The sequence below is a fragment of the Melopsittacus undulatus genome, chromosome W (assembly GCF_012275295.1).
Source record: "Melopsittacus undulatus isolate bMelUnd1 chromosome W, bMelUnd1.mat.Z, whole genome shotgun sequence".
NCBI classification, from domain to species: domain Eukaryota; kingdom Metazoa; phylum Chordata; class Aves; order Psittaciformes; family Psittaculidae; genus Melopsittacus; species Melopsittacus undulatus.
The window spans coordinates 3,769,896-3,795,430 of NC_047558.1; the positions used below are offsets into that span (position 1 = coordinate 3,769,896).

The 25,535-nt window shown below is 39.2% G+C and overlaps 1 protein-coding gene across 3 annotated transcripts in view; it reads left to right on the plus strand.

Moving 5' to 3' along the window:
- The window catches only part of LOC117438003 (nuclear factor of activated T-cells, cytoplasmic 3-like), a 104,400-nt gene extending 80,239 nt beyond the window's left edge, over positions 1–24,161 (plus strand). The window contains exons 9-11 of one of the 3 annotated variants that reach the window (XM_034073328.1): positions 943–1,995; positions 10,097–10,198; positions 21,322–24,161. In XM_034073328.1, coding sequence (XP_033929219.1) covers positions 943–1,995; positions 10,097–10,198; positions 21,322–21,446 — 1,280 coding nt within the window. In that variant the 3' untranslated portion in view covers positions 21,447–24,161. The remainder of the gene's footprint in view (positions 1–942; positions 1,996–10,096; positions 10,199–21,321) is intronic. The other 2 variants (XM_034073329.1, XM_034073330.1) reach the window with 2 other exon arrangements.
- Positions 24,162–25,535: the final 1,374 nt, after the last annotated feature.

Here is a 25,535-nt window from a genome sequence, read left to right on the forward strand (position 1 = left end):
AATGTCTGCTCCTTTGCCTGCCACTTACATTCTTTTCAGAAATTCATACCTCTTCAGAGTAGTTGGAGTTCACAAGGTCACAGTGATGGGGCTAAACCCTGTAGTACTGCTTGGAGGATGTGCAGTTGGATATCTGAAGGAGTCTTTCAAGACAGATACAAATATTAATATAAACTTCTTGAAGCTAATGTTTGTGCTGGCAAAGCCCACTTCCATTCGTTTACACAATTTAAAATAGTTTTGCTCACTTGTTGTACTCTAAAATTACCTACTTACCTTCATGTGTAATTCAAGCAATGTTAGCGAGGTATCTGATACACTAAGTATACATTAATTGTGTTATCAGATTTATGGGGTCTTTTTTGACCATTCTTAAGAATATTGCCTTCTAAGATAGTTACAAGATACATCTTAAAACTATATTTTTGTTTGAGAAATCCATATTTAAATTTTTTAAATTATGGAATTAAGTAATGACACTGCTTAAATAAGAAGCAAATTTAATTATAACTGCAGCTATTATTGCAAAGACATTTTAAAATCCATTTTATCTATAAATATATATCACAGTTCATTTAACAGTGTATTTTATAAAATAGTAATTAGGAGTTATGTTAGCATTTTTCTGCTATTTGTACGTAAAATCAGTATCTCTTCATGAGCATACCAGTAGCTTAAAAAATAAATGCTGTGTGTCAGTTTCTAACTGTATTATAAGAATAATTGCTGCCATCATTGAAATTGGGGGATATGCTGAAAGAGCTGCTGTAATTAAAACAACACACACAACTCGAGCTAGTTTGTAACTAACTGTGTTGCCAAAGTTCAGCAGTCACCTTGCTCAGAGGCTGAGGAAAGTTTGAAGCCTGGTAGCAATATCTGTATATTTTTCACAGGGTACAAATGGGTTTGGTTTGTAATGTAGTATTTTACTTTTTGTAGTTATAATGAAGCAAGAGCACAGGGATGAGGTGGATTTGTCTGCCATTCCATCTTTGGCCCTGCATCACACAAGCAATGTCCGGGGCCTGCATTCTATCCAAACTCAATTGCCTTCATCAGAGCAAGGGCATCCTCACAACAATATACTGTCTACATCACCCAGGAGCCTCATGTGTCCCGTTCAACCACCATACACAGCCATGGTGACCTCAGCAGTATCCCACCTGCCACATATTCAAGGCAGAAACTTTAGTCCAAGTGAAGAGTGTCCTGTTTTGTCTCCTGCTGTGGTTCAATCTTTTCAGGTAACATCAGCACCCCCTGTGAGGCCTTCTTACCAGCCTATGCAGTCTAATGAGGCATACAATGGACAGTCTGGTCTTCCTATGAACTCTGCCTCCAGCCAAGGATTAAATGCTATTTCATTTCAGCAAGGCTCAGCTATACCTCATTTGATAAATCTTAGCTGCCAAGCCCTTCCACCGATGCAGTTTCATTCTGCAAGCCCAGGTTCTGTGTCAACACCAAGTACAGCAGGCCACCTGCTAACACACCCAGCTCATTCAGGACAGTCATCTTCTCACCTGCCATGGATGGGATATCACTGTCCAAGCACTGGGCAGGGTTCCATCCCATCTGCAATGAGTCGGTCCCTTGGGCAGTCTTCTCCCCAGCTGCAGCAGGTCTCATATAATTCTACAAATCCAGCATCTGCTTCATTCCCATCCCCAACAGCATCCCACCCTTTGGTCTTCTCGACACTGTCTGGACCTTCTTCATCCCAGCTCCAACCTGTGCCTTACCAGTCTCCTAGCTCAGGACCTACCTTGTCTCCCTCACCAGCCACTGTAAGTCACTCAGGAGAGCACTCCCCTCAAGCACACAGTTCGGTGCTGGGCAGTCTGAATGCAGCGTCATCCCTGGTGCACCACCCCACATGCAATTTGTCTCCATTCTCGCCAGATGGGGCAGGTATTAACATTAAACCAGAACCTGAAGATCAAGAATTGAATTTTCAAACAATAGGACTACAAGACATCACATTAGATGATGGTAAGTGGATATAGTATTTTAATACCAGGATATGATCTACATTAAGCTACAGAGTGGGTGTGGGAGAGTTGTTTTGTTTTGTTTAGAACACACTCCTCTTCACAGCAGTAAATTTGTGTTATCAAAATGGAGTTATATTTTTTGTGTCCAAAGCAACAAGTTGTTTAAAACTGCTGTAAATTTGTAGTTACACAGTTCAGTCTAATTTGCCCATAGACGTTTGTGGTTTGGTTTTTTTTGGGGGGGGGTTGTGTTTTTTTTGTTATTTCTTTTTTTTTTTTTTTTTCATAAAACAGGGTTTGAGGATTAACTCCTACACATTGACACTTTATGTATAGGAATTAATTTGAAGCTTTTTCTGATAGTCTTGTTGGTAGGTTTCAGTGAGAGTCGTCATAATATATCTTAAGTTGCAATAAATGTAGTTTGGAGTTCTGTTTCTTGGAGGGGTCCCAGTTGGAAAGGGCAGGCTAGTTTTTGAAAATATTTCACAGACATTTTGGCACTTAGTCTCTTCACAGACATTTTGTAATTCTGCTGTCATCATTCAGCACCTCTGCTCACAGTAGCTGTTTGCTTTCTCCTTGCCATTTTAGCCTTTTGAGGAATTCACTTGTTTAATACCAACAGAACAAGGACATTCTAGTGCTAAAGGCCAGGCTGTAAAGTTCTCTACTTCAAATACTTGGACAGTGTTCAATTACCAAACATGTCCAACCAAGTGAAAAAAAAAGCAAAACCAAGAGATCAGATCCGAAATGTCAGACTGTTTGAGGCATAGATGCAAAGCAATTTAAAGAGTGTGTCATGTTAATAGGACTGGAAGAACAGAAGGCCTGGCCTTAAAAGGTGTGTAAAAGCTGTTTGATGTTGATGATGGGAATCTTTTGAACAACAGCTTTAACTGTTGTGATTTGTTGGGGTTTTTTTTGTCACGTTAGAACTTACCTTTTTCTCATCTTTCTTCCCTTCACGCTTTTCACCACATAAGCAGAAGTGTTTGGAATTTATGAGCATCTTGGCAGTTAGTTTGTACTGGTTCAAAAATTAAAATCAGTGGACAGTAAAAAGAAAGCTTCCCCCCCCCCCCCATAGCACAAATACTAGTTGCTTTTAGAAACTATTCCCATTGCTTAACATCATGAAATGACCAAGTTGTTTCTGTGCTGACAAAGACATGGAATCATGGGAAAATCTGCAGGAGCCACACTTAGAGCATGGTCACTTCCTAATAGATTAGAGAATAACCAATACATGAGTCAAATGGCCACAGTTTCATTGGTTTCTTTTTGTAAATAACACTTGCTATAGAAGTTTATAGTTTAATCACCAGCTATTGGACCTTCTTTAAACTTCCTATATGTAAAACTGAACAGGGTTTTAAACACTGAACTTAGCAGTTGGCAGCAGCAATATGTTTGCAAGTGTAGAGATTACCTTCAGTTGGGTTTCTCAGTACACCCACTCAATGACTGCTCAGGGGGTTGGGTTTGGTTGGGTTTCTTCATTTCCAATCTCCAAATACAAATCAGATGTCTAACCTGAAACTTGCTGTTCCAAAAATCTTGAAGGGCAGAGTGCAAAGAAACAAGCTGCTCAGTTCTCTCAACATGAGTAACTTCTCCTGCTTAATCAGCTTTAAATAAAAACCATGTTTGGGCAGGAACACTTTTTATAATGTCTCTAATGATTACTGTGCTTTTAAAAATATTTTAAAAATTTTTCTGTCTGTAATCAAATTTTAGTGTCTGTACAAATAGAGCTAGACACAAATAGCAAATCAGTTACTCTGCATTAATGGTATAACAATTAAGGAAAAATTCTAAACATAATTGCATACATTAATGAATGTTGATACAGTATGTTCTCCCAGCTAATATATCAAACCTGAAGCTGTATTTAGTTGGAAAGTAGGTTTTTATAGATTAGCAGTTAAGGCAAATAAACCTCTTAAAATACTAAGGCAAAACCAAATGAGAACTGTATAAATCATGTCTGGATTACTGACCTTAAATATTTAAGTCAGTAGTCTTAAAAAAGTAAACAAACAACTCAAAAATAAACCCAAACAAAACAAAAACCAAACAACAACAAAAAAACAAAACCCACCCCAAACAACCCTGCCAGCATAAATAATCTTCTTTCTTTTAACAAAATTTGAGTGTAATATAGAAGTGCTACCTCATGCTAAAATTAGTCCTGGAATTACAAAGTTCTTTTGTTCTGGAATAGTATTTAAAATTCTTTAAAAAAATACCCCAACACGTTCTGGGTAGTAGTTACCTAATCCCTTTAAGCAAGACTCCTAAAAGTGAATCTTACTGCCTCTTCTTAGATCAGTCAGGCTTTTTTTCTTCAAAACACCCAAATCCACTGCTTAATACAGAACTACAAAGCTGCTTCATACATCAGTGCTCAAGGCAAGAGCATCTGGATTAGTCTTGATCTAGCATCTCCAAGAAGATGTATCACATCTGGATTCACCACTTACAGCTTCTCTGCAGAGCCAGGCATGCTTGTCAGTGATCAGCATGGGGTAACATTTGTGTTGCTTTGCCCTTCATCAGTCAGAACAAGCTGGGCTCTGTTCAGACTAAAAGTGAAAAGGAATTACATCATTTAAAGACAGATCCTCTGCCTGGGTGTCTGCACAAAGTACACATTTTACCTTTTTTCCCTCTGATGAAGTTTAGGTGGTTCTTTGCTTTCTTGTTTTTCAAAAGGATCTGGTTGATGTCTTTAGGCTTTTCTCATCTCCACCTTGAATTTGATCTTTCGTTTGGCTTCCCTTCTTCCTGTACTTGCTTCCTACAGGAAACACTTTCTAATTCACTTGAAGAAACAAGGGATTTAAATGATATTACAAAAAAACATTTAAAATATGATACAATGTTAAAGTAATTTGTACTGTATGCTACTACTTAAAAGGTGTTCTTAAAAACAGTACTTCTTTCTACTTAGGTCTTTTCAGTAGTAAGTCTACACAAGCAGGTAAACTTTTGGACTGGAAGTATGTAGAAGTACCTTCTTGCTCTTTTTCCCCTCCACTTTTACTCCACCCACCCCCGTATGTTGGACCTTCTTTTTCCCTTGCCATCTTTCAGGAAGTCTACCCTCTGCCCAGCTCCTCAGGCTAACAGCTGACTATATAGACCACAGAATATTTAGGGCTACAAATAGGTGTAAAAAAGGCAGCTGAAATGACTAGAAACAGGCAGTTGGTGATATCTGTCCTTTTCAACATCCATCATCTATCCTGTGCTCTGCTTGTTGTATGTTCCCCTAATATAGGTCCCATTTCTTCCCCACTTGAAAAAAAAAGTTATTCAGTCTAGTTATATGATTTCCTCACTGTTTTTGAAAAGTGTTCCTACTGTGGTGGTTTACCTATCCCACTGTCAAGTTTTAGATTTAAATCTATTCTAGTACTGTTGATCTAAAACTTAGTCTCTTGTGGTTTGCAGTTTAGGAGTAAGTTTACCTTGGATTTCATTACTTTCTACAGTGATGGGATTTCTAACATGCACAACTGTATTTAACCATTTTTAAGGTATTATTTTAGGCTGTATTCAGCAAATCAGGATGACCTCCTACTAATCCTCTTACATTTTGTTATTCATTGCATCTCCATTATATAAAGCTGGAGATTAGCAAATCCTGTGGATTTACTATAAATCATAACTAGAAATCCTCTAACAGTTTTGTGTACACAAAGCAATAAGCTGCTTTGTCAGACACATTCCATGTAGAATTCTAAGCCATTTGTATTCATTCATTTTAGTAGTTCTGTGATAACTCTCTAGTTGATCAATTCTCTTGCTGGGAAGCTCAGCGTTTATCCTGATCTTTGCTAGAGAATTTGTGTGTCTTCACAGATAGCTTTTTACTGTAGCTTCATCTTAACTTGTGGAGACTCACAGGAGTAACTAGTAAGAAAGCATTGGAGAATGACTGTATCCTGTATTTTTCTCTATATTTAAAACTTATGCATTAACAAGTCATTCTTAATAAAGGCAGCATCCTGCCAAACAGAGCATTGAAGGTCTACAGAAACACAAAAAATATTGAATGCTAAAGTCTAGCTTAGTATGGAGGAGAGCAGATCAAAAGCCTGCCTTCTTGCCAGTCCAACTCCAACTTGAGATGTTTGTCTGCAACTCCAGTTTTTTGGTTTTGCTGTCTCATAAGCACAGAACAAAATGTTGCATCTTGTAGCATGCCTGGCAGGATTTGTGTGACAAGAACTCTAGCTTACGTTGTACACAGAACCCTCAGAATACTCGTCTTGATAACAGGCATTTCCAAAATTATACTAGTATAAATTCTTTAGTAAGGCTGTGTTCAAACTCCTCCTTTCTTAGTATTCTGTATATTAAATATATATTGTCAAGCAGTATGGAGATAGCAATAAAAAGCAGTGTGGAATTCTAATTCTCCTCATAAGCATATGATGACAAGTTAGAACCTGAAATGTATTGGAAGAGAATGGGAATTTGCTTTTAGAAATGGGTGGGTGTTATGAATGAAACAGAAAGATCCAGATTGAGCAGTATATTAAAAGGAAAAGGTTGGAACAGTGAGGAAAGGTGAAGAGGATGTTACCCATATGGGCTGTCAGTGGTCATGTCTTCTAGGGGGTTCATTCACTGTGTTCATAAAATGTGTGCCAGCAAGGCACCTGGTGAGAAGACCATTCAGAGACTGCTGATGTGTAAAGAACTCAGATAAATCCTCAGCCATCTATGACCAGTTGACATATGATACTTCCTATTGCCCCGAGAGCCACAGAACACCTTGTAATAGATTTAAAGTAAGCTCAACTAGTTGCACCACTACAAAAAGATTCCCATTTAAGACTTAGAAGAGTAGAAACATACTCTGTGAACACAGGTGGCATGTCTACATCATGGTGCAGACACAATAGCAGCAGAACTGGAAGGCGTTACGCACGCCCTGGTGACACCAGCTAAAGTACACTTAGATGCTTTCACACTATTTTCTGCTGTGCAGCATGTGTCCTCCAGCTCCAAGGTTCATGCTTTATACTTACTATGTTAGACTCATCTATCTTCTTGCATGAGAGAAAAGGGTAAATGTATGACACTGAGATGAGGTGGTTCACTATGATACATAAATTCAGTGTGATGACATAACCATGACATGAACAGGGATATTTGTTACTTAACCAAATAACTGCAGAGCTTGTGCTGTGACTCTGCAGGCACATTCAGTCTGTTTATGTAGCTATAAACATAATATGCACATGAAAACTATACTTCTCCTAACATTTCAAACAGCCCTTTTTATCTGTTAATAAAAAAAACAAACCTAAAAAAAAGTACTTCTTAGTAAAGTTGGCACACAGCCTGCCTTACAACTGCTTTTGATCACAAAACAACAGAATGAGCTGTCTGCTCCACAGCAGAGAGCACTGAGGGTTAATTATAGCCTGGCAGTGCCTTTTGGTTTTTTTTTTAGGGAAAGTTGGTTGCTGGTCATGTGGAGTCAAAACCAGGCTACATATACTGCACTAACCCCTGTGATGTAGCTGCAGGGATTCTTCACATGAATGCGGCTGATTGATGGAGCTCCACCTGGAGATGACAAAGGCCTGTCCCCAAGGAAGTGTGCACTGCAGTCTAGCCATGACGGTCCTTGAGGTTTACTGATCCTCATTACCTGTAGGTACAGCAATTCACTCACCTGTCCTATAAATTACACAAACTCCTGGGCAGATGTAGCAAATGCTGTAAAACCTAGACAGTTGATATGATCTGCTATAAAACTATATCAAACATCTTTTTGTAAAGCATATTAAAATCCCCACTCTCTGCTTAAATCACAACACCACTGCAAACAACCATGAATTCTAGAATATTTTTGGGATCCACTTTTCTTAAACCAGTACATCTTCTAGGCCTAGTCCCATTGCCCACACATCCTGCTTCAGTTCAGTAGCAGTAAGGGATAGACAGGCTAAACTTCTAACCAAGTAGTGCTACAAAAATGAAGTTTCTTGACTTCTGTAGGAAGAGATCCTTTGAACTAAAGCTGGTGCATATAATTGAGGGTTTAAAGGTTTTCTTAACCTTTCTTTACTTAAGGGAGGAACCAAGACAAAGAGGTGGTTCATAAAAGCATGGATTTTTTACCAGTTAAATAGATAGATCTACAGGATGTCCATTTGCTTCATTTCTAGTTCAATGTAATAGTTTTGATTTTAGTGTTATATTCTTTGGATATGAAACACATTATAGTATTGCTTAAGGAAGTAAAACCCTCTCTCAAATGTTTATGAAATTATGAGGTAGAAAGGTATTTTAATGTATATTTATCCAATACCTTAAGTCCTGCATGTTGAACAAAATCTTTATGCTATATTGCATGCTTTTAAAAGGCTGTTGAATTATTTACCATGTTTCACAAACAACAAATAAATATTAGGTGCATGAGACAAGTGAATGCTTCATTCCAGAAGGTGCTGGCTGGAGATGTGCTACACACGACATGTTTTGTCAGGGATTTGTAAGATCAAAACCTCAGTGCTGTCAGCAGCTTCATTAGGAGCCCTCAGTGTGCAAAATTAATTAGAAAAACTGCTTCAAATCATATTTCTCTGCTAAAGTGATAAATAATCCTTATCATCTAAGCTATGCAGAGTTTATGGTGCAGAGGCTGTTGCTTTTAAGAGCTAATTAACTCCACTGTCCTTTCTAGAGGCTTTTTGTCAGCATTTGTTCTCTGCTTCTTTGAAAGCCTGAGATTTAAAGAGGATTACTAGTAAAAATTAATTTTTTTCATCCCAAGGTAGTTTTCTGCCCATCTTCCTGGATTCATTAGATCTTTATTTAAATGTCACTTTCTTGCTGGTTCTATCATAGTTGGTGAGAAAAACGTTATTTTCTTAATATCCTATTATTTGACAATAATTTGTCTTTTATATACTCCTTTCTTTTTCAAAATGGCAGTGGACATTTTCATTGAAACCCAGATCATACTTTCCATTTCCTCTAACTTTAAGGTTTAAACAAGCATAAGAAGTCATCCAAAGAAGTAATTCGAACTGCTTGAATTTCAGGAGAAAGTGTAAGAATAGACTCTTTAATTCTCCCAGGAGTCACCCCTAAGCAGGGCTTAGAAATCATGCTGGCAAAGCAAATATGTGGCTCTATCCAGGAGACACAAATTAGCCACCTTTCAGAGTAATTTTGTTAATCGTATTAAAGCTTGATGTACTAAACTTGCAGTTCTCTCTTGGGCAGGGAAAAAACCCCAAACCAAACCCAACCACATCAATAGCCTGGGTTGTATTACTTTTGCACGCTCTGCACAGTCATGGATCACAACTGAACAAACATGCATTTGTTAGTTAAAATAATAAATACACTAGTCTACATTAATTTTTCCTCCAGGAAAAACAGTAGAAGGGAATTCAGTTCTCCACTTCCTCCTTGTTTCTGACTTTTCCTTGGTCTGCCAGAGCCACCTCTACCAAGATCATGCTTAGGTTTCCAACACTTCAGCCTGCATGTGGCCTGACTGCAGATCAGTACCTGGGGCAGAACATGCAGACAGCCTGACAAGTAAAGGGGAAGCTAACACCTGTTTGCAGCAATGGTTTCCTCTGGCGAAAGGCTAGAAAAAATAAAAATAAAGGTGTTATTTACTAGTACTCTTTTGCCTGCCTTGTTCAGTGGAGGTGCTGTCAAATGACATAAGCACTTTTAATTTGACCACAGTGAGTAAAGCAGATTGAGAAAATTGCAGGAGGAATGTTCTAAACTAACATACATACTAAAATGAGATATATGTAGTATAAAATTAATCATGATACAACTAGGCAGACATCCAAAAATATTAACTATTACCTTTATGGCTCTGGCTGCTAACTGAAAATAACTAAATATATAAGTGATATTGGTTTTAATAGGCACTCTGATAATTTATAAATACTTATGTTGACATATGTAGTAGTTGTAAATGAAAATATTTAATGTTAGTGCTATTAAAAGAAAATTGAAAGTCACTTCCTGGTTGAGTGAACTGTAAGATCTTGGTTTAGTCCAGTCAGTAGTTACGTCCGTCTTCTTCTCTGACACAGACAGTTTTATCTCTGACCTGGAATACCAGCCATCAGGTTCAACAGAGAAATGGACTCAACATTCATCAATCATGTCCAACTCCTATGTGGAAAACCTAGAGGGTGAGTCTGCTTACTGAAATGCTTGAAATTGGAGCACGAAGGAAAGGAGAAAGTGTTTTATTAGTCTTAAAATCTACAAGTGAACAGCACTAGGTAATACTTAAGTATTGCTATAATTGCACACCTGTGTATTCTGAAATAGTTGGAAATTCGGAAGCTGTGAACCAGGTGTTCACTTATTCCGTAAAAATCCCCACTGAAAGTATATGTAACTGCCACAGAACTTCCTCAGTGCTGTAGGATCTAGTTCAGCAACAGGATATGAAAAATCTTAAGTCAGATATGGGCAAGGCTGTAGAGTGGGCAGATCAGTTAACTGTGACAAATAGAAAATACTTCCCCTTTTTTAAAAAGAAGAAGCAATGTCAATTTAAATAGATGGAATGCAGTGGCATGCACTGTCAATCCAAGTATTTGGGATACAGAGTCATAAATAGATTTCTAGTTCAATGTGCACTACTTAATGGGGAAGAATCATCTGGATTTATTTTAAGATGCTTTCAGCTTCCTGTGACATATAAAGGAGATAATTTTGCACTATGACTTTTAAATGATATTAGAAATTGATGCATGGTATAGTGGTCGTGTTCATGTTTATACTTGTTCTTAAGTGCTTTTCACTTAATTATAAACATGCCTAAAATGCTAAACAATACCGACCTTTTTTCCCCCATATATATATAAGAACATATAACACATTTCACTTTCCCCATAGATTTTTAAAAGGGGATACCTGTAAGTTTACAGTTGATTTGGAATTGTTACCAGGAAAGTGACCAAGCTCGTGTGTAGCCTTAAAACTCTCACACAGTGAGTGTGTAGACTAATCCTAAGTTTGCTCATGAACCTAAAATAAATCACAATGCTTTACCACCTTTCAAAAAATTGACATAGCTCTGTTTTCCTTACATATCAAAATGTTGCTAGTAAAGCAAGTAGCTACTATTCATAATGCCCTTCCAGGTAACTCCCCCCAGTTTATATACTAAGCATGACATGGTGTGGTATGGAATACTCCTTTGGCTAGTTTGGGTCAGGTGTCCTGTTTCTGCTTCCTCCTGGCTTCCCCTTCTCCCTGGCAGAACATGAGACTCAGAAAGTCCTTGGTCAGAGTAAACATTACTTAGCAACAACTAAAAACATTACTGTTATCAGCATTGTTCCCAGGCTGAAAGTCAAAACTACAGCACTGCACCAGCTACTAAGAAGGAGAAAAATGACTGCTACTGCTGAATCTAGGACACAAAATGGGTTAACCTTTCTACATCTTGAAACAGCAAATCAATTAATAAGAGAGCAGTTATGTCTTAGATTATTTTAGCTTTCTAGACTATGTATGTCCTGTGCAACTTAATCTAGTTAGGTACAGAGTAATTGTTGAAGATCAAACCCCCAAATACCATTACCCTCAACTGTGGACAGACAGGAATGTTAGTAGAATGGTTCTGTACACTGAAGAATGCTTAGGATCAGACAAGCGGACTGTATCAACTAGTAGTATGGAATGCTTACAGATTCATATTTCAGGTTTAAATTAGGAAGAACATAGGTTCTAAATTGCACTGGTGAACAGGAGAGCAGCTGCAACAATCGTGTGGGAGGATATCAACCAATCTGCAAAGACAGGAAATACACTAATAGAATACTTGAGTCATGCTTTTTAGAATGGGTATGATGACTGTTTCATGGAGCACTAAATCATAAGAACCCACAAGGGGAAGCAACTCTTTATTTGGTCCAAAGCAGCATACAGAAACTGCCTAAAAAAATAATTAAATATCTTACTTTGTTTAGTAGTTGTTTCAGCATTACAGGCTCTGATGAAATTCAGAAGGGAAATTACAAGAAAACAATAAAACTTACTTAAGAAAAAACAGGTCATCAAAAGGATATAGTTGTGAGCAGTATGAGAACTATTTATGAGGGTTCAGATTAAGTGTACAACTGCACTGCAGTGAGAGAGACTACAAACTGCTTCCAAATGCAGACAACAGAAGATAACATGAAACTTCCTAGGTTAAATGTGTTGGGTTAACCTGGCCCAGAGATGATAAATCAGGAACTCAGTTAAAATTAGATAAATGAACTTAGAAAGGCTTCTTTATTGATGTTCATACTTCTGTTGAGGAATCCCCGTCTTGCATCCTGACAAGAAGGAAGTGGGGCAGGAGGGCCAGGAGAACTCCATGGATGGATAAGGAACTGCTGAGGAAACTTAGAGGGGGAAAAAAAGTTATAAAAGGTGGAAGCAAGAACAGGTGGCCTGGGAAGAATACAGGGATGTTGTCTGGGAAGCTAGGAACCAGGTTAGGAAAGCTAAGGCCCAGTTAGAATTAAACTTGGCTAGGGGTATTAAAGATAACAGGAAAGGATTCTATAGGTACGTAGCAAATAAAAGACAGACTAGGGACAAAGTGGGCCCTCTCCTAAAGCTATCAGGAGAACTGGCTACCCTGGATTTGGAAAAGGCTGAGGTTCTTAATGACTTCTTTGCCTCCGTCTTCACTGGCAAATGCTCTGACCACACCACCCAAGTCTTGGAAGGCAGACGCAGGGACTGTGAGAATGAAGACCTTGGGCCACTGTAGGAGTGGATCTGGTTCGAGACCATCCTAAAAACCTGAACTTACATAAGTCCATGGGACCTGATGAAATCCATCCATGGGTTCTGAAGGAGCTGGCAAATGAAGTTGCTAAGCCACTGGCCGTCATATTTGAAAAGTCATGGCAGTCAGGTGAAGTTCCAACGACTGGAAAAAGGGAAATATAACCTCCATTTACAAGAAGGGAAAAATGGATGACCCAGGGAATTACAGACCAGTCAGTCTCACCTCCATGCCTGGCAAAATCTTGGAGCAGATTCTCCTGGAAGGCATGCTAAAGGCACATGAAAAACAACAAGGTGGTTGGTGACAGCCAGCATGGCTTCCCTAAGAGGAAATCCTGCCTGACCAATTTGGTGGCCTTCTATGATAGGACTACAGAACTGATGGACAGGGGTAGAGCAGTTCACATCGTTTACCTGGACTTGTGCAAAGCATTTGACACTGTCCCACATGACATCCTTGTCTCTAAATTGGAAGACATCAGTTTGATAGATAGACCACTTGGTGGATAAAGAATTGGCTAGATGGCCACACGCCAAGAGTTGTGGTCAATGGCTCAATGTCCAGCTGGAGACCAGTAACAAGTGATGTCCCTCAGGGATCGGTGTTGGGACCGGTCTTGTTCAACAACTTTGTCAGTGACATGGACAAGTGGGATTGAGTGTGTCCTTAGCAAGTGTGCCGATGACACCAAGATGTGTGGTTCAGTTGATACGCTAGAGGGAAGGAATGCCATCCAGAGGGACCTTGACACGGTTGTGAGGTGGGCTGATGCCAACCTCATGAAGTTTAACCAAGTGCAAGGTCCTACACCTGGGTCAGAGCAATCCCAGGCACAGCTACAGGATGGGCAAAAAAGAAATTCAGAGCAGCCCTGTGGAGAAGGACTTGGGGGTGTTGGTCAGTAAGAAAATGAACATGAGGCAGCAGTATGCATTCGCAGCCCAGAAAGCCAACTGTATCCTGGGCTGCATCAAAAGGAGCGTGACCAGCAAGTCGAAGGATCCTGCCCCTCTACTCTGCTCTTGTGAGACCTCACTTGCAGTATTGTGTGCAGTTCTGGTGTCCTCAACATAAAAAGGAAATGGAACTATTAGAACAAGTCCAGAGGAGGGCCACGAGGATGATCAGGGGACTGGAGCACCTCCCATATGAATATAGTCTGTTCAGCCTGAAGAAGAGAAGGCTGTGTGGAGACCTCATAGCAGCCTTCCAGTATCTGAAGGGGACTTAATAAGGATTCTGGGAAGGGACTCTTCATTAGGGACTGTGGTGGTATGAGAATGGGTAATGGGTTCAAAGGTAAACAGGGGAAGTTTACATTACTTCCTTCCTTCCTTACTTACTAATTAGTACTTACATTACTTCCTCCTTTACAAAAGGAGGAAGTTATTTACTGTGAGGGTGGTGAGGCACTGGAGTGGGTTGCCTAAGGAAGTTGTGAATGCTCCATCCCTGGAGGTGTTCAAGGCCAGTTTGGACACAGCCTTGAGTGACATGGTTTAGTGTGAGGTGTCTGTGCCCATGGGAGGGGGGTTGGAACTAGGTGATTTTAAGGTCCTTTCCAACCGTAACCATTCTATGATTCCATGATGGTTTAGAAACAAAAGAAAATTTTTTTTCTGTTCTTCCAGAAGAACACTTATCCCACCTTTCCTGTTTTCGACTGTGCGGTGCATGGGCTATGCTGTCCTAGAAATACAGCTAGAATGATTTCATATGCCTTTTTGCTTAACCTTAGCAACTATATACTGGTAAACCAAGATGCATGGCTTTTAAAATACATAACCTTATTTTTTATAGAACTTTCTTTCTTTCTTTAGCACAAGTTTCTAGGTGATAGCTGCTGAGCTTTTTCTGCAGTCAGGAATGCAGATCTCAAGTATGTTGTTAAGTATCTGTATGGTCTGTCCAACAGGTTCATTTGTGTTGTGTAGTTTATACTTCTGTTGCCTCTTTGAAGAGAGCTGATCTCATGGGACTTGAGATTGAGGGGAACAGTTATGTGAGCAGGACCTTGACTCCTTCAGTCTACTGCTTTCTTCCTGCTTCCAGATTAAATTCCTGCCTGATGCGTATGCTTGGTGCCAGGTGATCTTACTGCTATCCCCATGCCCTGGAGGTCTACTGTCACAAGATGAGGAATCAGAAACGCATTGCACACTACATTTTACCCACCTACAAATGTTTTGGATGATCAATGTCAAGTGAGTGGATAACATCAAAAGTGTTATCAAATCTTTTATGTAGTAACAGGCCAGGTTGCTAATCTTGAAATAATAACTGTATCAGATCAAGAGAGGGGTGGCACACACGATACTGCATATAGGTGTGGCGGATTCCTCCACTACAAAAGTGATAACTGCACTTGGAAAACTTGTTTGTCCGAAATGGCATGGATCAAACGCAGTACAGGGGGTTTTTTATTTTTTTAGTTATATGGGGCTGTGAAATGGAAACTGTTTTAACAACTTTCTTATGTCTATTTAACTGACCTCTTTGGCAGTTATCCCAAATTTCAGATTTTCAGCTGCTACCTTATTTGCAATAGTTTCACCTTTTTCTTACCCAGTGTTTATACGTCGTGTAAGCTGGCTGGTAAATTTATACCAATTGTTAAAAATAGATTGTGCAAAACAGAATTGAACATGGTGGGGAGAAATCCTTCTGCTACAGACAGATTAGACTGGACCTGTCAATAACAGCAATACTGTAGTCTTGTATTGCAAAGGGTTTTTTTTTTTGTGGTGGTTTTTGTTTTGTTTTGTTCTTCCTCTTCTTTGCTGTACTGAAAGGCCCTGGAAGTCAGCTGGAGGCTCAAGCCCCTATAACCTCTCAAAAAAACCATGAAGCAGCACACTAACATCAGTACCAGCAAAAAAACAGAGTAAAGATAACCAGCTCTGACTTCTGGACCTGCTATCAGGCTTGTAAAATCAGAGCAACCACCAATTCTGTTTGACTGGATTGTTCCCACTGTTTTGACTGTACATAGTGTTCTGTTTGTTTCTTTAAGTCCCTACTGACCCACACACACAATAGCCAAGCTACTGAGCTTGACAGAAAGCTGGGCCACAGCCCCTTGGATGCTTCCCCCTCTCTCCTTGTCCTCGAAGCCAAGGGCTTTGCCTCTTGGTCACTGAAGGCTCATTTGGGACAGAGCCAATCCAGCTGTTTGCTGCATGAACAGTCAGACTGGTCATGAAGATCTCTCTCTTAAAACTTGCAATTTGCAATCTAGACTTCTAAGCACCCCACAACACAACATCTAATGCTTCTGGGACATCAGGGACAAGATGTGGGCATGTAACAGATCTATATAGTAGCATTTATTTATTTCTGCTGGCTTTCTAAATATTCTTATAATGTATTCACCCTCTTAAGACTGTTTTTAACACTATGGAGCAAGCTTTCATGGAATTGTGCATTTTAAATTTAAAACAGCTTTAAATGAGAACAGTTCAAGGAGCTTATCCCTGTATGTATGGAATTAGGGCAGGGCTTTGTCCTTCACTTACACTAATTTCCAGTCCCTTAACTAACTGATTTTCTTTAATCACAAGGTCTTCTGTAAAGATTTCTAGACAGTTTGGGATTTTTTCACTACTTTCAATTGCTGAGCAGCAGCAGTGTCACATTTACCAACTCCTAGTACACTGGCTCCAAATAAGATTTAAGCAAGAGGTTATATATTACAGTTAATAGTACAACTGTTGCTTACTCTTTCAGAGCAGCTGTCTGGCATGTCATCTCTGAGGGGAACGGTCACTGCCTTTTGATCTGCTTCTTCTGAAACTGTTTTACTGACACTTAAAGGGTGGATACAAACCAGATGGAAACTCCCTTTTAACAAGAAGTCACACATAAAAGACAAGGGGTGATGGGCAGAAGGTCGTTACGACTGAAGAGATTCCAACTGGACATGAAGAAAATTTTTCCCACTGAGAACAACCAGCAACTGGAATAATCTCCCCAGGGAAGTGGTGGATTAATCAGAGAATCATAGAATGGTTAGGGTTGGAAAGGACCTTAAGATCATTTAGTTCCAACCCCCCTCCCATGGGCACAGACACCTCACACTAAACCATGTCACTCAAGGCTCTGTCCAAACTGGCCTTGAAAACCACCAGGGACGGAGCATTCACAACTTCCTTGGGCAACCCACTCCAGTGCCTCACCACCCTCACAATAAAGAACTTATATCTAATCTAAACTTCCCCTGTTTACCTTTGAACCCATTACCCATTCTCATACCACCACAGTCCCTAATGAAGAGTCCCTTCCCAGAATCCTTATTAAGTCCCCTTCAGATACTGGAAGGCTGCTATGAGGTCTCCACACAGCCTTCTCTTCTTCAGGCTGAACAGACTATATTCATATGGGAGGTGCTCCAGTCCCCTGATCATCCTCGTGGCCCTCCTCTGGACTTGTTCTAATAGTTCCATTTCCTTTTTATGTTGAGGACACCAGAACTGCACACAATACTGCAAGTGAGGTCTCACAAGAGCAGAGTAGAGGGGCAGGATCCTTCGACTTGCTGGTCACGCTCCTTTTGATGCAGCCCAGGATACAGTTGGCTTTCTGGGCTGCGAATGCATACTGCTGCCTCATGTTCATTTTCTTACTGACCAACACCCCCAAGTCCTTCTCCACAGGGCTGCTCTGAATTTCTTTTTTGCCCATCCTGTAGCTGTGCCTGGGATTGCTCTGACCCAGGTGTAGGACCTTGCACTTGGTTAAACTTCATGAGGTTAGCATCAGCCCACCTCACAACCGTGTCAAGGTCCCTCTGGATGGCATTCCTTCCCTCTAGCGTATCAACTGAACCACACATCTTGGTGTCATCGGCACACTTGCTAAGGACACACTCAATCCCACTTGTCCATGTCACTGACAAAGTTGTTGAACAAGACCGGTCCCAACACCGATCCCTGAGGGACATCACTTGTTACTGGTCTCCAGCTGGACATTGAGCCATTGACCACAACTCTTGGCGTGTGGCCATCTAGCCAATTCTTTATCCACCAAGTGGTCTATCTATCAAACTGATGTCTTCCAATTTAGAGACAAGGATGTCATGTGGGACAGTGTCAAATGCTTTGCACAAGTCCAGGTAAACGATGTGAACTGCTCTACCCCTGTCCATCAGTTCTGTAGTCCTATCATAGAAGGCCACCAAATTGGTCAGGCAGGATTTCCTCTTAGGGAAGCCATGCTGGCTGTCACCAACCACCTTGTTGTTTTTCATGTGCCTTTAGCATGCCTTCCAGGAGAATCTGCTCCAAGATTTTGCCAGGCAGCCCGGGACTCCCCATGTTCTCTCTCATCCTTTCCACAGCTCCCAAGCATGTTGTGCACAGCCCATCAGATAGACAGCCCTTGCCCCCAGCCTGTCACCACATCATGCCCAGCACTACCCTCCCCAGTAGCCAAGCTGCTGCACCGCAAAGATTGAAGTGCTTTGATCTCGGCTTTTGCCTTCTGCAGGCAGGACTTTCTTTGAAGCACTTTTACCATCATCTGTACATATTCTAAATCAACATATAGCCTTCCCAAGCCTGCAGGCTTCTCCCATCCATTTGTTGCTGACAGATTTTCAGACAGCTGAAATGGGCACTCTTGAAGGTATACAGTAGGGAGGTGTGTTAGGCAGGAGACTACAGTCTGTGAAAAGTGAGAAAACACCTTTGCCATATACAGCAGAAACAGGACTCAGGCCTTTTATTTAGGCCTGCATGGTGCTCTGACAAACACACAGTGAGATACTTATTAAAATAATTTAAAAAAATAAAGTACACTGATTGGGTTTACAAATGAGCAATCCTCACAAAATCTCTTTGGCAAGTAAAACTACTCTGCTAGAATTTTGTGTTGGGAAGAAGACCAGACACTGCATTTCCCTTACAAGTGGTAGATGTTTCTAATGTAAATCCATATAAATCAAATAAGTCTGTATTGGCCACATGCTAAGAATGTTGCCAAAAAAAGTTCTCTAACTAACTGCAAAAGGAAAGGTATGACAGAGCCTTTAAGACTGAGCTATAAAACAGCTTCTTGTAAACAAACCCATGATTATTTTAAAAACAACACAACACAAACTAACCTGCAGAACTTTGGCAAATAAAACACCACATGAGCAGCTATTGTATTCCCAGTTTAACATGTTTTAAGGAAGATTTACTGCCACATGGCTACATGTTTATCAGTTAAACACCCTTGCCTGTGGGAACTACAGTGTTGCAACAGTATAGTCCAGTTTGCTCTGATGTTGCCAATACAAATACATGTCATCTATCAAAACTAAAAGGAAGTAACCATCTGGGAATTGCAAAATATAGAAGGTGGTTTTATTTAATGTTGGTTTTTATTGTACCACTCAAAGTTTTAGTAGCACTGAACAGCTGCAATATTATATTTGCACAAAGCAATTGTTGAGTCACATAGAAAAGATTATAGCTGTGAGAGGTCCTGTGGTTAGAGCAAGCTAAGAGTGCCTGACAGAAACTGATGGGAGCATAGTTCTTGTAAGTGAACATCTAAATTTTGTTTAAAAAATAATAAGTCTTGTTTTTTAACAGCTGTTTACTTATACATTGTGTTGACATAATAAAAATACCTGAAAGAGTATCCTACCTGCAGTCACACAATTTTCAGTGTCATAGTGAAAGTGAAGTTCATTGAATGAAAGATTTTTTGAAGCCCAATAAATTTTAATTCTCATGATGCTCGAGGGAGTTGGTTACTACATAGCTCATCTGAACCTTTGGGCTGCAATAATGTGCATTTTTGACAAGCTGTCCTTGCACTCATGCAAGAGAACACCATTGCCATTGACTGACCTTTAGATAACAAGTACCTCCTCCATGGTTACATACGGGTGCATGACATAAGGTGATTTTAAAGCTTTCCTAAGTAAACTAAGTGTCCCTGCCCATGGCAGGGGCGTTGGAACGAGATGATCTTAAGGTCCTTTCCAACCCTAACTATTCTATGATTCTATAATCTAGACTAATCTTGGTTTCAGAGTTGGGTTTTATGCACATTATACATACTTCAGAGCATTCACAATATTACTACATTTTCTTTCAAGCCCACTCATGCTAGTGCTGCAGCAAAAGGTAAAGCTCAGACTGTTGAACACCCTATAAACATTAAGAGCAATTGACACTGCCCATAGATTCATTTTGTTGTGCTTCTACCAGACAGGAATTATTAGTAGGAAGCTAAATCCTGCTATGAAAAATGAAGGAAGCATTAAGGGTGGTGAAGTATATCAATATTTTTCTGTGAAGCTACCCAATGGGGAACAGAAGAGTGAAAGCCTAGGTTCCAAGGCTGCTAAGATTTTAAACAAACAGAAGCAGCTAACTAGCAAAACAAAATTTCTTATTTTTACTAGGAATGGTCCTTACTCAACAAAAGGATCCCGTTAAATGCCTGTTTATAGAAGGTCCAAACAAATTCATATCAGGGGTTTCTTTTATTACTGTAATTCATATTCTTGCTGAATAAGAGATACTGCATACCTACTGCCACTCAGTCATGGAAAACAACGAACAGGAATGACTGTCTCTTCTATTAAATAATTTATATTTTGGTTGTCAACTAATATTTATCTAAAATTTGTCATTACTATTTAATGTGATAATTTTCATCTCCACTTAAAATATTCCCTTTTCTTAAACTTATCATTGCCCATTTAGTAAAATGGACATTTATATCCCTGCATTTAGAATCGTAGAATCATAGAATAGTTAGGGTTGGATCTTTGTCATCTTCCAAAGTCAGTTGGACTGGAATCAGTTACCCAGGCTTTAGTGTATCACTCCAAAATTGTCATCTGTTGATAACTTAAGTGCTACTTTATCATATTCACCATGGTGTCCATCACTTTTAAGTAGTAACAGTTGACTGATCTCTGCTGAATTTGACACACACACAGACGCACAGCCTGATGTGACCTGCTATTAGTCAATCTTAATTCTTCACTGGAGAAAAGTTGACTAATAACTAAGGAAGATTTTCTTACTGCAGTTTCAGAAATGGAAGTATTCAGAAAACTGGCCAATTAAATAGGTATCTGTGTTAAAAAGAAGTTTAATCCAAGTTCTGAGGAAGTTCTGTAAGTAGTTTGAAAGAGCCAATAGTTACTGGAGTTATTTGTTGTGCCTGTAACTCCCTTGAACAGGAGGAGTTCCATGAGAAAACCTGTACTAGACTGCCCTATGTTGTGCCTTTCAATTATCTTGTCATGAATATGTACATGCTTATTTTCTTCAGGTGTTTTAAGGATTCTCCAACATGGATTATTGTAAGTGCAAAGTATAATACTAAGAGAAAATATGACACACACACACCCTTGCTCAACTGTTACTGAAGTTAAGTTCCTTATTAATCCTGTTACTTAACTGCATCAAGGCTTAGCACTGAAATATTTCTTTTTAAAAGGGATACACTGATGAGTTCTGCCTTTTAGAAAGCATAAACACAGTCACTTTTTTTTTCCTTTATTTCTAGTGAATGAGATCATAGGAAGAGATATGTCACAGATCCCAGTGTTACATGGACCAACAGAGGCCAGCCAGTCTGTACATACATGTCCTGGATCTCTGGAGACAAGAATATCTGATGGAATCCAATAACAGATAAGCTTACAACTAAATGTTTCTTTGTCCTCTTCCTCTTTAGACTTACTGTGCTTCCAACTCTGTGGCCTTTATGAAATGGAACAGTGGATCCTTGCAAAGCCCTTTCAGTGGGTTACATTTTTGATGTAGAGACAGAGCATTTTAGTTATAGTTCCTCAAATACTGTAAAGAGACTTCTTAAAATGGACACAGAATCTACACCAGATATTTTAACTGTTTTAAAGTTAAACAAGCTTTGCTTTCTGCATTTAAATAGAATACTTTTATATTGTAAGTGCTTCAGATGTGTGGCGATGTTAGTTTGCTCTTATAATATTCACAGTACTGAATGTGGAAAAAGATTTAATACACATCTTCAGTGTGCTCCTTTCCCTTAGAGGTAGTATAGTTTGTAACTGATGATTTGTAATACCTTCTGGTCATTTTGGAAAGCCTTTAAAGCTTCTATTTTTTTTTTAATACAATCTTCCAGTGGCAAATCATACCTGCCATCTGAAGCCAATGCCATTGTGTATATAAATACTGTAGTGTTTTCTTTCTTAGATTCATAGGAAGCAAAGCCAAATACAGATTTGCACTTGTTTATAAACTGAAAATGTTACTTGATAGGCTGCAAAAAGACCATTCCATCATGAAAGTGTTGGGAAAGGACATTCCAAAATTTAATTTATATAACTTTGTGGATAATCTTCCTGTTCTTTATTAGCACTGACTCCTTCTTGAAATAGCTTTTTAGAAAGTTACATTTGTAATCAAATTTGAGCAGTAGGATTTTAGATTAAAGAACAGCAACATCAAAGCCATGATAGTTACAGGAGAAATTTCAATATTTGCTGAGGATCTAGGTGTTCCTGTTTTCCCTGCAGAATACAGTTTTGAAATCACAGATTCAGTGGCATTCAAGTTTTCCATGCAATAAATTGTTTGATCACATGTATCTTTCATATGCTGTATGCCTGACCATGCCACTTGGAAGTCCTGAGGAGATGACAATTACAGTTCCTTAAATTTAAGATGCTTATAAACATCAGTTTGCTAAAAAGTAATTTACTGTGAATTAGGGATTAGTGTAATTTTCCCTTGTTTAATTGTGAATGTGGGAAGCAGAAACTACCAAAGAAACACACGAGATTCATAGCAGCCATAAACTTTGTGCTATGCTCAAAGGATGCATTTCCCTTACCTGCATAATCTGATACATTTAAGACAATCTGTTTACATAGTTATTAAAAATATCAGGCCTCTAAGATTAGAAACCTAGGAGAGAATCTGAAACTGCCTACACAGGCCACAGATGCTTCCCTCCACCAGAAGACACTGCTGTTTACAAAGCTTTCTGACATGGAACACACAGGTTACAGCAATCATGGCAAAGTTAGATCAGAAATACATGGAACCTCAAAACACTGAAGGTGTTAGTTCTAGTTCCCCATTTGGGTGAGCCATGATGCTCTAATGAAAATTAAGAGCAAATACACTCTAAAATCTCCAAATATAAAAAGTGTATTTGCATTGAAACTAGTTAAGACAATTGTGGACATTTTAGCTATTTAACATATGTGGAGCACACGTGTCTTTCTGTAGAAAATTTACCAGAGATTTTTAAAGTGACAGTAAAATGGTCTTAAAGTGGATACCAAAACTGCATTCTAATACTTGTGAGAACAAACAGATTCTACTGCTGTTGCATTTTAGCAGATGGTCACAGGGAAAAATTTCCATTGAGCCTTTTGCAGGCACAACATTACACCTACATTTAAGTCATCACCCAAGCAATACCATAGTAGTTACAAGTAGTTGTAACTGCATCTTTGTAATAATCTGAATCATTAACTTTTTAGAAGACCATACATTAAATGGGTGAAGTTATAGCTCTTTATCATGTACTTCCTTTTAAGAGTGCAGCCTAAGGCTACTATCTTGATGTTTCATAGTTATTTCATATAGCTTAATGCAAGGCCACTATGTGTGTGCTGGGAATCTTCAGCATCCTTTTTATGAATGTATTGTTCAGCGGTGCAAATTTTCAAATTTGCAGGAAAAAAAATGGGCAGGGTTGTAATCTGAAAAGTGTGATACTGCAATTGTCCCTCAGCAATGGTGCTTTACTCTGTCCTCTACTCCTTTACATTAAAGAACCTAGAAAAGGATTCAGCTTTTCATACTATATGGGATTTATGCTCCTTAATCCTACTGGCACAGACTCTCCTTGTCAGTTCTCCAAGTAGTTTGAATTCACACTGTACCTAAAATATAGGAGCCCAAACAATCTGGAGTTGCTATGCACTAAATTTTATGATGCCTTTAAATACCTTGATGCCTGTAGACATAGAGATGCTTTCCTATTTAAAAATGAAATTAAAAAAAAAACTTTTGATACTAAAGCAGTTTTGTATTTGCCTCATAAAAATTTCAATACAGGGGTCATTATTTTAGCTTGTATGATAACAAGAGTAAAGAAAGACTGTTAATCTTACATAATTTTAGTGATATAAAAAGCGTACAATCTCTGAAGGACTTGGGGGTGTTGGTTGATGAAAAACTTAACATGAGCTGGCTTTGGTGTGAGCTCACAGCCCAGGAACCAATCACAACTTGGTTGGACCTGGGCTGCATCAAAAGAAGCATGACCAGCAGGTCGAAGGAGGCAATCCTGCCCCTCTACTCTGCTCTCATGAGACCCCACTTGGAGTACTGTGTGCAGTTCTGGTGTTCTCAACATAAAAACGACATAGAACTGTTGGAACAAGTCCAGAGGAGGGCCACGAGGATGATCAGGGGACTCAAACACTTCCCATATGAAGATGATAGGCTGAAAAAGTTGGGGCTGTTCAGCCTGGAGAAGAGAAGGCTGTGTGGAAACCTCATAGCAGCCTTCCAGTATCTGAAGGGGCCTATAAGGATGCTGGAGAAGGACTCTTCATCAGGGACCGTAGCAATAGAACAAGGGGTAATGGGCGTAAACTAAAACAAGGGAAATTCAGGTTAGATAAAAGGAGGAAGTTCTTCACTGTGAGGGTGGTGAGGCACTGAAACAGACTGCCCAAAGAAGTGGTAAATGCTCCATCCCTGGCAGTTTTCAGGGCCAGGTTGGACAAAGTCTTGGGCAACATGGATTAGTGTGAGGCGTCCTTGCCCATTGCAGGAAGGTAGGAACTAGGTGCTTTTAGAGTCCTTTCCAACTCTAACCATTCTATGCAAATTGAATTAAACCACAGAATTCAGTAACTGTCGATATTTTGTTGACATCACTTCCTTACTCTTAAATCCTTTCTTCTCCCCAAGTACTTTTCCAAAACTTAAATAATTTAGATTATCCTGAAGGAAAGCCTTAATGATGCTTTTCTATAAGGAGGGTTAAAGGTCAATGTTAAACCAAAAAAAAAATTAAGGGGTAGTATACTCATCCAGGGGGATAGGGAGGTGATTTCTGAGATCACCACAAACTAGCAATCTGAATTTCTGTAGTAAAACTTACATGTTATCAGGGTAATTACCATCCTTTTTAAACCAAAGAATGAACATAACATCACGGTTTTGTTCCAATAACAAAGCTTTGAAATTATATTTTTGATACTCATAAAGGATGTCATTCCTTGAGGTTTGGAAACTGTTCGAATTAAAGTTTTATATTTAAAAATGTGGGACAATAAAGATTAAGTTCTATATGTTTACAGAGCCTTGCATTGTAATTTCATGTACATTTTTTATTTTAAATATTTTTGTAAGTTATGAATGCAGTGCTACTTGCAGAAATAAAGGGAAAAACTTGGAATTAGGCTCTTAAATCATAATGTTGAAATAAATTAAAAGAATGCAAATGCATTGTCCTTTATTTAAAATGCAGACCCAAACACAGGGTGGGAAGAAACTCCCTATTTGTGATGCAACAGTAAACAGCTATGTGCAGTTGTGCTATAGGAAGTGAGGGACGTTTAACATTCCCACTAGAAGAGTGGTGATTTTGAAGCAATATAAGAACAGTTTAGGGCTCAACTTTGAGCCAGCATCTGTGAGCCCATACACAAGTAATGACCAGCAGTCCTGACAGCATTTCATCTTGCACAGTAACTGCTGATCTAC